We start from the raw sequence: 13,551 nt of genomic DNA, 5'->3' as shown, positions 1-13,551 counted from the left end.
TTCCATCAGAATGCATGTCAGTGCGGTAGCTGCCTTCCATAAAGGTGTTGGGGATGTACCCATATCAGTACAACCCCTTGTAACATGTTTTCTGAAGGGCTTGCTTCACCTCAAGTCTCCACTGCGTCCTCCGGCCCCTTCTTGGGACCTCAATCTGGTTTTGGGTTGGCTCATCAAATCACCATTCGAGCCTCTTCAATCCTGTGATCTTCGCTATCTCACATGGAAAGTGATTTTCCTTCTGGCAATCACTTCGGCTCGCAGAGTTAGTGAATTACAGGCTCTAGTTACCTATCCGCCTTACACTAAACTTCTGCAGGACCAGGCAGTACTCCACACTCGCCCTAAGTTCTTGCCTAAGGTAGTATTGGAGTTTCACATTAATCAATCTATTATACTACCTACTTTTTTTTTTCCCAGGCCCCATTCCAATCCAGAAGAACAGGCTCTGCATTCCCTGGACTGTAAACAGGCTCTAGCATTCTACCTAGACCGTACAGCTGCCCACAGGAAAAGCACTCAACTGTTTGTCTCTTTCCATCCTACAAGTTGGGGCAGCTTGTTGGGTAAGCAAACTCTCTCCTCCTGGTTGGCAGACTGCATATCCTTTTGCTATCAGCAAGCAGGCATTCCATTTCAAGACCGTGTTAAAGTACACTCTGTGAGGGCCATGGCATCTTCAGTAGCACACTTTCGATCGGTGCCGCTTCCTGACATTTGCAGGGCTGCCACCTGGAGTTCTCTCCACACCTTTGCAGCCCACTATTGCTTGGAGAAGGCTGGAAGAGAAGATTCCATCTTCGGCCAGTCTGTCCTTCGTAACCTATTTCCAACGTGACGTACCAACACCCTTCCGCCTGCCCGTTAGGGTTCAGGATGCCCTCGGCCAAATTCCACCCCAGTGCCTTGCACACCTGGGTACATTTGGTGCATTCTCAGACATCCTCAGCTCGGTACTCACCCATATGTGAGGACTACCATCCTGCTTGTCCTGTGAGAAAGCAAATGTTGCTTACCTGTAACAGGTGTTCTCACAGGACAGCAGGATGTTGGTCCTCATGAAACCTGCCCGCCGCCCCGCGATGTTGGGTTCGTAACGTTTTCTTATTTTATTTTTTGGCACTGCCTGTAGCTTTTAAACAAGACTGAAGGGGGACCCCTGCTGGCTGCAGGGTTAGTGCCATGCTTGGCATGCCCAGTAGGGGCCAGTCAAAGTTCTGGAAACTGACAAAAGTGTTCCGTGATTGGGCTCCATCCTGTGATGTCACCCATATGTGACGACTAACATCCTACTGTCCTGTGAGAACACCTGTTATAGGTAAGCAACATTTGCTATTTCATCAGGAACATGACTAAGATTACTTGATTTCTCTGACACAACTAACTGTAGATCGCATACTTTTAGTAATTCTAGACAAGACCAAACCATATTTATTTTCAAATTCATAGTACTTTTAGTGCCCATACCAAAGCATTTTCTCAGTTTGAACCTGTAAAGCTTTAAGCTCATCTTATGCCAAAGTAAGTTCTTTATATATTTTAGTGCTGTCTTGAAGTTTGTTTCAAAACATTGAGTTTCTCAATTAAGGCATTATCTTTCTGTTCCCTGACCCTTTTCTGGTGACTAGCAATCTGTAGGGTGCTATTCCCCCCCCCCCTCCCCCCAAAGACAGCTTTATTTCCCATCGTAAAGCATGGTCATAAGAATCAGCTGGGTGACAATTGTTCTTGCAATAATTTCACTATAAGCTTTATTTTTAAGTAAAGACAAATTAATTCTTCATTTCCCTCTTACCGCTGACCTTTCCTCCTATAGTGTAATAGGATTACAATGGGATATGAAACTGGGGAGAATATCACCACTATCTTTGGACGGAGGACTGAATTACCCAGAAAGTAAATTATCCTGCTAAATGAGTTATGCCAAGGAGAACAGTATGTGTAATCCCTGCTGCTTGGGTTCTGCTCCCCCAGAAATCTTTTAGTTCTTAGCTTTATGATATCCTGCAGCTTGGAAATAGTTGAACCTGCCCCCCTAGAACTAGACCTATGAAGGCTGGGATTTAGACACCACCTAGTCGTCGTCCCCCGTCCCCCCCGCCCAATATAATCAGACTAGTATTATACTGCACCAAGACAGTTCTTGATAAATCAGCATGACTGCCATTTGGTCCATAAACATTCACCAAAGTGAGGTGTTCTCCATGTAAGGTTCCCTTCACAATGATGAAGCACCCCCTAGGGCCACAAATGTTGGCTGAATATTCAGCAGAAAGGATTTATACAGCAAAATACTAATCCCATGGCTTCTAGAGTTGAAAGAAGCTGAAACTGCCTTACCCACTCTTCCCCTTATCAATTTATGTTCCTCTTCAGTTAAATGTGTTTCTTGAAGAAAGGCCATCTGAACACTTTGCTTATTAAGAAATTACAAAATCCTGGATCTCTTAACAGGAGGATATTCCCCTAACAGTCAGAGAGATCAACTTACATAATACAGTGGCCATTTCCCAAAAGAAAATAAATAGGGGCCAACAACTAAAAACAATATCGAGGAATGAAATACCCAGAAGTTTGTCTTCTGTTGTGCTGAGATCAAAAACTGAACAAGATATTGCTTGCAGTGTGCTTCAGATTTTTGTTATTTCACCGTATAAATTATTTAAAAAAAAAAATACTCATACCCAACCACAAGCCAACTTTGTAAAACTCCCCTGTCCACCAAGAACATCAACCACCTTAGGGGTAAATTTTAAGAGCTCTATGCACACCAAAGCCGGGAGATATGCACGTGTCTCAGGCTGGCATATCTCACGATTCTCACCCAAATTTTGGGGGAAAAGGACAGAGCGTGGGCATTCCGGATTTTAGCATTAAAACAGCACGTAACTATGCACACAAGCGCATGCTGGGTTCCCTATCTCTGAATCTCTACTTCTGCTATAGATGGCATATAACTAGTATAATAAAAAAAAAAAAAAAGGCTAGTTAGTGAGGATTGAAGGGCTGGGGGTAAAAGGGAGACAGGTTAATTAGGGGGGTTAGGAAGTCCTAGCCTTTATCTGGGCGAACTGGGAATTGACTGGAGAAACTGGTAATTGTGTCAGTGCACGTGTATAATAAAATCCCCCCACTTCCACGGTAGAGCTGGCATTTGTGTGCACAAAAAAAATTGTGCATACATGTGTGCATGTACTACTGATTATATACCATGCGCGCATGTTATAAAATGATTGTGTCCATTTGTGAAATGGCATACGTGCAAGACGTGCAGCTGTTTGAAAGTTACTGTTCCAGAGAACCCCCCAATTCCCTCGGAGAGAAGTTGCATTGAAGGCCCTTACTAACCCTCTCCCTTCCCAAACTACTCTAGGGGTCAGTTTTGCTGCTGTAAGCAAGAGTCCTTGTCTGGCTCTGAGCTTGCATGAAAAACTGAATAAAAGCAGAAAAAAAAATCAAATATAGTTCAGGATCAGTCTCGTTCCATTGTTCCATGAACCATAGTAATGGACTGAATCAAAAGCGAGTCTTCCTGTCATTCTTGATAGTGCACTGCCTTTGGTGCAGTTGAAATTAAATTGGAAAACAAAGTGAACATGGCCTGGCTGTAGCATGAGAAAATATTTCCAGCTAAAAAAAGATTCTGTAGGCCGATATCTGCATGTAAATTTTTTCCAAATAGTCAATTTTACATTCCATGGAATTTTGTATCTGATGAAAACAATTCTATAGCAAAAGTAATAAAATAAAGAAGAAATAAACACCCCTGTAATTGTAGAAACATCCCCTAGGAAAAACCAAGGAAAGCCTTGTGACCAGCCAACCTTGGAGCCCCACCAGTTGCTAAGGATTGCTAATGCACATTACAGGTAACTAACAGTTCAACTATAAATAACAAGAATACTGTCTGCAACAAGTGTACTGTCTGCCACAGAAAAATCATGCTGCTTTTTCACCACCATGTAGTTATTTAAAAACTTTCTTTAGAAGAATCAAGACAGTCTTCCTGTCCTTAAGCAGTTTCAGTCTAGCAGGATTCAGTAAATATGGCATACGATATTACTCTATGAAACTGAAGTTTCTTGATCACTGCTTGTGAGAAGTCCTGCAAGAAACACTTTAATGTTCTCATAGAAGTCTTTTTTTTTGGCCACACTTATCTTCCTGTTCTTGCTAAAAGTTATGCAGCCGCACAATAATCACTCTAGGCTGCCCATTTGGACCTAGAGCCAGTGCTAGAGGCGATATGTGTGATCAACCTTGTTATGTGGCCTTTTTTTCACATCCAGGTCCACCATAGATAGCGGCCATCTTGATACAAAATCAGCCGAGCTGGGGCCTTCCACCATCTCAGGAAGGCAATAATAATGCAAATTATTCTAACAGCCCCAATTCTCCAAAACATCCTGCTATTCGTCCAGACTGCTCTTTTCTTTCCAACTGTTCTATCAGATTCACACACATGAGTTTTGATCTTCCTGGTCCTGTTCAGGGGAGACAAATTGCCACCTTGTCCACAACTATTTTTAGCTTTGAATCAATATTCTTGGATGAGATCTGAAAAGGATTTAAACAGCTCTTGAAGTGTTGCAAAGGATTCTGCTGGTATTTCAGGGGCTCTCTCGTCATCCTCTCCCAAAGAGGAATTATCTGCTGTGCCTACTTCAGATTTATCCAGCAGAGGTAAGTCATAGATTTGCAACTTTTCGCGGCTTTATCAGAGGGCTGCATACAGTTAGAGAACTCCTGAAGTCTGATGTGTTAACTTTTTTTTTTATTACTGTATAATACTCATATGTACACTCCCCCCCCCCCTCCCCCCCCCCGGTGGAGATCAGAATGTTTTTTTAAAGCTTTTTCAATTTGCTATTGCTCTTACAAATGAGTAAACCTGGGGTTAATAAAAAAACAGGCTTCTGCCTCTTTAAGACTGATAAGAAAAACTGTAGTGGGAAACAGTAGGGCTTTAAAACATGTGTTCCTCTAAGGCAGGGGTCGGGAACCCATGGCTCGCGAGCCAGATATGGCTCTTTTGAGGGCTGCATCTGGCTCGCAGACAAGGGTCGCCACACTTTCCCGCTGACCCAGCTGCTCCCCTGTCCTCCTCCGCCCGGGCTTAAAATGCTGTCAGCCCGGGCGGAACGCGGCAGGACAGCTGGAGTCAGCGGCACCTGCGTGCACTCTTCTTCTCTCCCCCCCCCCCCCCCCCCCCCCCGCGGCCCGGAAGAGGAAGTGGAGAGCATCCGGTGCCTGCGCGGCAAGAAGAGGCCACGCTAGTGCGCTCGGCATCGGCCCGAAGAAAAGAAGACTGCAGCGCGGCTCGGAGGAAAATGAAGAGCTTCAACCGCGGCCGATGGGACTCCGCCTCCGCGAGGGCTGAAAATGAAGAGGTTAGCGTTGGGAGGAGGCTGCTGCTGCCGCGAGTTCCCGGGGTGGGGGGGGAGAGAGAGCGTGAATGAGCGAGCAAGCATGTGTGTTTGCTCGCTCATTCACTCTCTCTCTCCCCCACCCCCACCGCGGGAACTCGCGGAGCAGCAGCAGCCTCCTCCCAACGCTAACCTCCTTCATCTTCAGCCCTCGCGGAGGCGGAGTCCCATCGGCCGCGGCTGAACCTCTTCATTTTCCTCCAAGCCGCGCTGCAGTCTTCTTTTCTTCGGGCCGATGCCGAGCGCACTAGCAGGGCCTCTTCTTGCCACGCACGCACCCGATACTCTCCACTTCCTCTTCCGGGCCGCGGGGGGCCAGTGTGTGTGTGTGTGTATGAGATTGCATGTATGTGAATGATTGAGAAGCCTGCCTGTGAGAGAGAGATCATGAATGTAAGTTTACCATTGGGAACCTGTATGTGTAAGTTTGTGATTGAAAACCTGTTTGTGTGTATGATTGAGATCCTTTGTGTGTGAGAGAAATCATGTGTATGTATGATTAAGAGCCTGTGTGTATAAGTAAGAGAGAGATCATGTGTGTCTGTGTGTGATTGAGAGCTGATTTAGGTGAGGGAGCATGTGAGTATGTGATTGAGAGCCTGTGTATAAATGAGAGAAAGAGAGGACATGTTTGTAAGCATGTGAATGAGAGTCTGTGTGTGAGAGAAAAACACAGCATGTATTTATGTGATTGAAAGCCTGTGTGTGTGTGTGTGTAAGCGTGAAAAGATAGACAGCATGTGTGTAAATGTGTAATTAAGAGCCTATATAAGTGAGAGAGAAAAAACATGTGTATATGTGAGTACTGAGAGCATGTGTGTATAGGTGTGTCATTGAGAACCAGTGTGAGAGAGAGCGCTGGTATGTGACTGAGAGAGGAGAAAGTTCCAAGCAAACCACCCCACCTCCTGCTAATTCAGAACAATCTCAGGACACCTGGATATCAAACGTTCCCAGGTATGCAGAGCAAAAAAATGTTTGTATCCTTGTTGTTTTTCATTACTGGGTCTTTGTGTCTGCTATTTTGAAATATTTTGTTGGTATCTGGAAATGTTTTATATGAGTTTTTAATTATTGGATATTCCACTCATCAGCTGTTTCGAAATATGTTCTTTTTGTTAGTACAGTTTTACTGCTGATGATTTTATATTTCTTGATTTGTTTTATAAGGATGGGTGATGTTTCTTTTTTCCTTTGTTACACTGCATACAGAGACTCTGGCTTGTTGCAGTTTCCAATTCAGTTTTTTCTGCATGCTTCTAGTTATGCGTTTTGGTCTCTCTATTCTATGTTAGGTGAGGGTCAGCACATGTGATTCAGGTGAGGTTTTCTGCTGGCGTGTAGTTTCTGTGTAGGACTCTATAGCAGCCTGGCTTGGTCCGTTTTTTCCTAATAGGAGATGTATTGGTGTCTTAAGGCCTGGTGTAATATTTTCAGAGACTTATTGTACTTTAAAAATGTGATCTTACATAAAATGCACATATTACTTGTATTTAGTTTTAAACATATTGTATGGCTCTCATGGAATTACATTTTAAAATGTGGCGTTTATGGCTCTCTCTGCCAAAAAGGTTCCTGACCCCTGCTCTAAGGCATGCAAACTTTATTAAACTACACATAAGCAACTTTTTAAACCAATTTAAACAAGAAATCAAAAAAACAAGTAAGTTTTTTTTTTTCTTAGCTTAAAATTTGCAAACTATTTTGACCCCAGTGAACATGTGATCTGCCTAGAACAATTTTTATTTTATATGTAAAATGTTTAAATGTCTCCTCCTTCAGGGTGTGAATAATTTTCCTTGGGCTTTGCCAAATAATCCTGTCTGTTTCCTTCCCTATCAAAATTCTGATTTACAGCAGTTGCCTTTTGGATTTTTTTCTAATGCTTGCTCTCCAGATACCTGACTCTTATTTTGGATTAACTGAGCTCATACATATAGGCTAAAACACCTTTCCTTAATACACAGTCAGGCTGATGCTATATTGTGTGCTGAGCCTAGTGTACAGGCCTATGAGCGTTTTGGACGAGCTAGGCTAACACCCGATGCAGTAAAGGAATTAGCACGTCCAAAATGTGTCCAAACCAGCACATAGCTAATAGCACTCATCACATGTAAATTCATGTAGATGAGGCTGTTAGTTATTACCCCGATGCAGAAAATCACTGTGCGCCAGATGCGCCCCTTTTTTAACACTGGGCTGGCATTGTCTTTACACACTTGGAGCCGTCTTAAAAAAACAAAAACCACAAAAAAGCCCAAAATACTGCTTTTCTGTGGTTCCTCCTGCTTAGTATCGTCCTGTTACTAAGGAGGAACCACCGGAAGCAGCATGAAAAAAAAACAATTTTGCCAGCGGTCAGATTAGGGAAACGGATACTCATTAATTGAGCCTCTGTTTTCCTAACCGGCACACAGCCACTTCTCCTGGGTGCCCAATGCCATGGACAAGCTAGGGCTGCACAATTTAGCGCAACCCCTCATTTAAATGCATTGCACGCCCAGGAGAGGTGGCTGGTCAAGCTTTAGAGCAGGTGCTCAATCATGAGTGCCTGTTTTTATGCGAGCCAATATTGCATCTGTCTGTCTGAGGCTAAGACTGCCATGAAATGAGTAATCAAGAAAGGAAAAAAAAGGGTTTTTTTTGTTTAAACTTTTAGGTCATGTCTCCAAAAGAATTGTCTGAAGCAGGAGTAATTGGGATTCAAGACTTTCATTGCTCTGAGACTGAACCGGAGGATTATTCTTTTCAGTTTGTTTCTCAAAGTGAAAAACTAGGTAACAAACTTGGCTTAAGTGACACTGTAAATCAAACTTTATCTCAAAGAACTGTGGTATTGACAGGACCACCATATTCAGAATTCCTTAAGGAACTTAAGGACCTTTATCATATTGAAGAAAAGATATGGGAAGAAAACATGAAGTTGGAAGAACTGCGTGATATGCAACAATTAGAAAACTGTCAAGAGAGAAATTCCCTTAACCAGATTAAAAAACAGCTCTTGTTCTTGATACAACTTCAGAGAGAAAGAAATGAGGTTGAAAAATTGGAATATAGTTTTGCGAATGAGGAAGCAAAGCAGAAACTGAACTTGAGGAAAAAACTATATGAAATACCTGATTTGGAGATGTGCCATTCTGCAAAACAAATCGCAAAAACTATTGTAAAATCCCTTTCCAAATTTAGTGCAAAATCAGTAAACTGGCCAGTTAGCACTACCAGCTCAGACTTGCTTTCTAAAAAATGCAATGAAAAGGAAACATGTCAGCTTGTAAACTGTTCTGACACCCATTCTCCCATTACACAGCAACTTCAAGAGAAGCCAATTGATGCCAAAAATAGTGTTCCAGTAGAAAGCTCAGAAGTGAGCAGCCAGAAAAACCTTCAGGACAGCAGATCTGTTGTAGGCAGTGAAACTGTTTTTCATTCCTTAACAAATCCCATTCTAGAAACTAAAGCTTTTCTCAAAAAAGCCATTCTGTCCCATAAAACACATGCACTGTCTAAGCTAACTAATTTGCAGTGTAGAGAATGTGCATCAGAGGAATCGATACAAAGTGATACAGTTAATGACATGAAGAGGGTAAAGGATAATTCAGCTGTAATCTCAACAAAAAAAAAGGTTGAAATGTTGCAAAGTGTGCAGTTGTGCTTGAATAAAAATAGAATAGAGTTGAATCGAATCTGTAATCCAGCAGAACAAAGAACAAGAAATAGAAATGGTCGAGCAACTCATAAGTCCTTAGGAAAACAAGACAAAATGGTTGGCGTTTCCCCACTTTTGAAAGGTCAGAATCTTGAAATGCTTAACGGGGCTGTAAAGCCAAGTTTACCGCACATCACTGAAATCATTACACCAGGTATCAACTCTAGAAAAAGTAAACAAGTGTGTTCTGAAGAAAATGTATATGCTTCATCAAATCGGCTGTACAATATAGCTTTTTGTGAAGAACCAAGTGAGGACAGTTTAATTTCCCCACCCAGATGTCCAATAGGAACTACATTGCATATATCTGCTATGAAGGTAAGCTGTATTTTGTCTAAAATATCGAGCATCTTGAATTGCTCAACAATATAACTATATACCACAATTCATTCAAATTGGACCAACTAGTATGGTTTGTTCTTTCATGAATGTTGACAGATAGTTAGTGCAACCTTTTATATTGAGAAACTGTAATGTAGCAATCAATATACACCCCCATAAATGTATCTGGCATAATAAGGTATTCCCCTATTGCAGTAAGGTATAAATAAAGTATTGTATTTCTTATATTATAATCTTGTAAACCGGTGTGATGGTTTGTCTGATACATCAGTAAATAAACAACACTAAACTAAACTACTGTCTGCTTAGATGTCTTAAATATAAAGCAGGAAATCAAATGTTAAACCATAAATTATGAAACAACTAAGTATATGGATCTGATGCTTCCAAGTTGCATTTTTATAATGCGTCTACTTTATAAAAAGTATTTTCTTGGGTATACTGGCATATCTGGAAGCCTTACTTCAAGGGTATGCAATTCTAGTCCTTGAGTACCACAAATAGGTCTGTTTTTCATGATATCCACAATAAATATGCATGAGATTTTTACATGCACTGTCTACATTGTATGGAAATATCTCTTGCATGTTCATTATGGATATTCTGAAAACCAAACCTGTTTGTGGCACTCGAGGATCAGAATTGCCTACACTTGCCTTAAATAGAAGGAAGTTTGAGCTACAGATCTATAGGTACAGTGTCAGTAATTCTCAAAACTTGTTGGTCATGGCTATCTTATAAAAGTGGTGGCCAGAACAGTTATAGTTAGCACCTTCCTCTTGCTTACCATATTTCACACTATCTCTGCTCTGAGAAATATAACTATATTTTTCTTTCTATAGCTTAGTGATTACAGCTTTCCAATTGTGCTGGACATAAGATCTGGGTTGATGAAGGCAGGATTTGCCAATCTGGATTTGCCAGTCACCGTCTTTCCTACTATAATAGGATTACCCAAATATGAGGTACTTCTTTTGGTCTACTGCTCAGATTTTAGGTGAAAATAAGATGTAATAAAACTCTTAATTTGCAAATATATTAAATCTTGCTTCCTTAATGTGATATGACTGACAAGATACTCAAGACTACTTGTTTCAAGTGTAAATCAATAAATGGCAATACAAACGCACTATGCTGAAGATCCAGAGTTTTATATATCAGTATAGTATTCCCAAGTAGGAAATCAGGATTGCCCCATAATGGAATGATATGATCAGTTCCAAGGGAGATTTAACCACGACCTTAGGGCTTTCCAAGCAGTACGGGCAGCAATGACCCATATGGAATTGGACAGATGTAGTGGCAACTGATTGCTCGGCGAATGGAGTAACTAAAGAGGTCGCCATCTTATAGTCAGAATAGAGGCCAACTCCCCCAATCCAGTCACCAACACAACTCAAATTGCAAGCAGTATTAATGTACCTGAGACTCCCTGTACATCCCCGGATCAGTCCAGACTCCTGGGTTTATTCATCCATGCCAGCAGGTGGAGACAGCGAAAGTAAAACTGACACTGCTTTATATACACTGATGCCACCTGCAGTTCCTCAGTATTTCTCCATCTCCAGCAGTTGGTGACTGCATAAACCTGCATTCCCTGTACGTACCAGGATCAGTCCAGACTGTTGGGTTATGCCTCCCTTCCAGCAGATGGAGTCAGAGAAAAACTGAAAAGGCACCCCCTAGATATACTGGTGTACCACCTGCGATCCTTCAGTATCTCTCTGACTCCAGCAGATGCAGAGGCATGACCCTCGGTCCTGATCCTTGTCAAATTTTACAGATTATATGGGTTTTTTTTTGACCAGGTTTGGTTGTTTGCCTATTGACTGGATCAACTAAAAAAACAAACAAACCAGATTTAGTACACTTCATTTTGGGATATCTTGTAAAATTTCCTAAGGCAGGGCATTGCCCTTAAGCCTTTATTCTCAGAGACTACTAGCTTGCCCAGTGAGCTGGGGAGAGTATTTACCGGTGGGCCAGTCACTCTCTACCCTCTACCTTGCACCAGAGACGTATAATTCCTCTGGCCAGAGATTTCACTGCCTCTAATAATAGACCAGAGAAGTTAATTCCTCTGGTGGCTGTTACTACTACTTATACAGGGAAGTTTTTAGCTTTGGTCTTTCCCCTGTCAGTGACTGGAAAAAAAAATTGTATAAAGTCCGAGAAGGATTTTGTGCACTACCCTTCTCCTCTCACAGCACTAAAGCCTGCCGCGATCTCCCGGGCCTCCGGAGGGGGTGGATTTTTTTCACCTGGCTGTTTGATAGTAATTTCGCATGTCTTTATGCCGCGTGGCACAACTTGTGTGGCTCTCATGAGAGGGTCTCTGCTCCCGGTGTCTTCCCGGGGGGTGAGGGACCCTCGCGGAGGCCAATTTCGGGGCGGAGCTCTCGATCACGTGGCTCTTCTGATGCGCTGGCAGCCAAGAGACTCAGACCGGGCCCGCCCCGCTCGATGAGGGAGAGGCAGCCATCTTGCCTGCATCAGGTGCCGATGCAGATCAGACCTGGGAGGGGGGAGGATGTTCCTCCTCTCTCCCCGCCGGCATTAAGCCCTCAGTGACCGCGCGATTCGCACCCTGCCTCGGTCCCTCCCTCAAATCTACCTCCGGGGGGACCCTTAAACACCCCTTTTCCTCGCAATTTGTACTATTGATGCATAGAGCTTATTTGGAGGCTGAAGCTGACTTGTATAGTCAAGTGGCTCCTCCGGTCAGAATTTTGAGACCTGCCCCGGACCTGGGGGATTCTGGGCCAAAGCTTTCTCATGCAGCTCCAGTTCCCGAGTTCACCATGCCCTCGGCGCCTGTGGATCATCCCCATCCGGACCTCTCCACTCTGGATATGAATGCTGATGTGGACAGTGCTGCCCCAGTGGAGGGAGATGATCTGCAGGTACTGCGTTTATTCAGTAAGGAGGAATTGGATCCTTTGATACCTCAACTGCTTTATGAGTTTGAAATTCCCCTTCCTCCAACGACGGTGGACCCCTCTCCGGGGGATACGGTTTTATCAGGGCTTCAGGCTCCACCTCAAACCTTTCCTTTTCATCCGAAGCTTTTTCAGCTTGTTTCAAGGGAATGGGATTTGCCTGAAGCCTCCTTAAGGGTTAGCAGAGCCATGGAGAAGCTCTACCCGTTACCCCAGGAATCTTTGGATCTCCTCAAAATCCCTCAGGTGGACTCAGCCGTTACGGCTATCGTTAAGCACACAATGATTCCTGTGACTGGAGGGACAGCACTCAAGGATCTTCAGGATAGAAAATTGGAGATTTTACTTAAGCGTATCTTTGAGGTATCAGCATTGGGGGTAAGGGCCGCTGTCTGTAGCAGCCTTATGCAGAGAGCTACCCGCCGCTGGATTCAGCTATTGCTCACATCACAGGAGTTTTCTCCAGGTGAGGCAGAGCAGGCGAACCAGATGGAGTCAGCGGTTGACTATACGGCTGCTGCATTATACAACCTTCTCCGGACTTCTGTGCGCACGATGCCCTCATCAGTCTCCGCCAGGAGGCTGTTATGGCTCCGTCACTGGGCAGCTGATGCCTCGTCTAAGTCTCAGCTTGATTTCTTTCCTTTCAAGGGTAAGCTGTTATTTGGAGAACAACTGGAGCAACTTATTAAAAACTTGGGAGACAATAAGGTTTACAAGCTCCCAGAGGACAAGCCCAGAGCTTCTCGCTTTTCTGGCACTTTTTCGGGGCTGTTTTCGTTCCGGGAGGGGCGCTTCCTTTGCTTCCCGGCAGACATCGACGAGGTCTCAGACATGGGCGCATTCCTTTCGAGGCAGGCAGCCTCAGCACGGCGGCGCCTCACCCGGTTTCACCTCTAATAAGCCTTCCCAATGAAGGGGCACTGGCCCATTCCTCCGTTCCGGAGAAAGGGGGGGGGGGGCTTTCCCTGTTTCACGAGGAATGGGTCAAAATAACCTCGGACCAGTGGGTTCTAGATATTATAAATCACGGTTACACTTTGGATTTTGCTCGCTCGGTTCAGGATCTTTTTCTAGTGTCTCCATGCGAGTCTCGGGGGAAGCAACAAGTGATTCATCTGATGCTATCTCGACTAAA

The 13,551-nt window shown here is 43.6% G+C and overlaps 1 protein-coding gene across 15 annotated transcripts in view; it reads left to right on the top strand.

Annotated features, from left to right (window-relative positions):
* Positions 1–13,551, top strand: part of LOC115087836 — a 251,264-nt gene that overhangs the window by 129,391 nt on the left and 108,322 nt on the right. For 14 of the 15 annotated variants that reach the window (XR_003855628.1, XR_003855627.1, XR_003855626.1 and 11 more), the window contains 2 exons: positions 8,086–9,450; positions 10,317–10,439. The exons of the other annotated variant lie outside the window; for it this stretch is intronic. Coding sequence is in view for 11 of the 14 variants with exons in the window: in XM_029595454.1 (XP_029451314.1) it covers positions 8,086–9,450; positions 10,317–10,439 (1,488 nt within the window). In the remaining 3 variants the exon portion in view is untranslated. The remainder of the gene's footprint in view (positions 1–8,085; positions 9,451–10,316; positions 10,440–13,551) is intronic. 15 annotated transcript variants of the gene reach the window in all.

This window comes from Rhinatrema bivittatum, chromosome 3 (genome assembly GCF_901001135.1).
Source record: "Rhinatrema bivittatum chromosome 3, aRhiBiv1.1, whole genome shotgun sequence".
Classification (NCBI taxonomy): Eukaryota; Metazoa; Chordata; class Amphibia; order Gymnophiona; family Rhinatrematidae; genus Rhinatrema; species Rhinatrema bivittatum.
The sequence above is the reverse complement of the archived record's forward strand: the minus strand, read 5'-3'. Positions and strand labels throughout refer to the sequence as shown.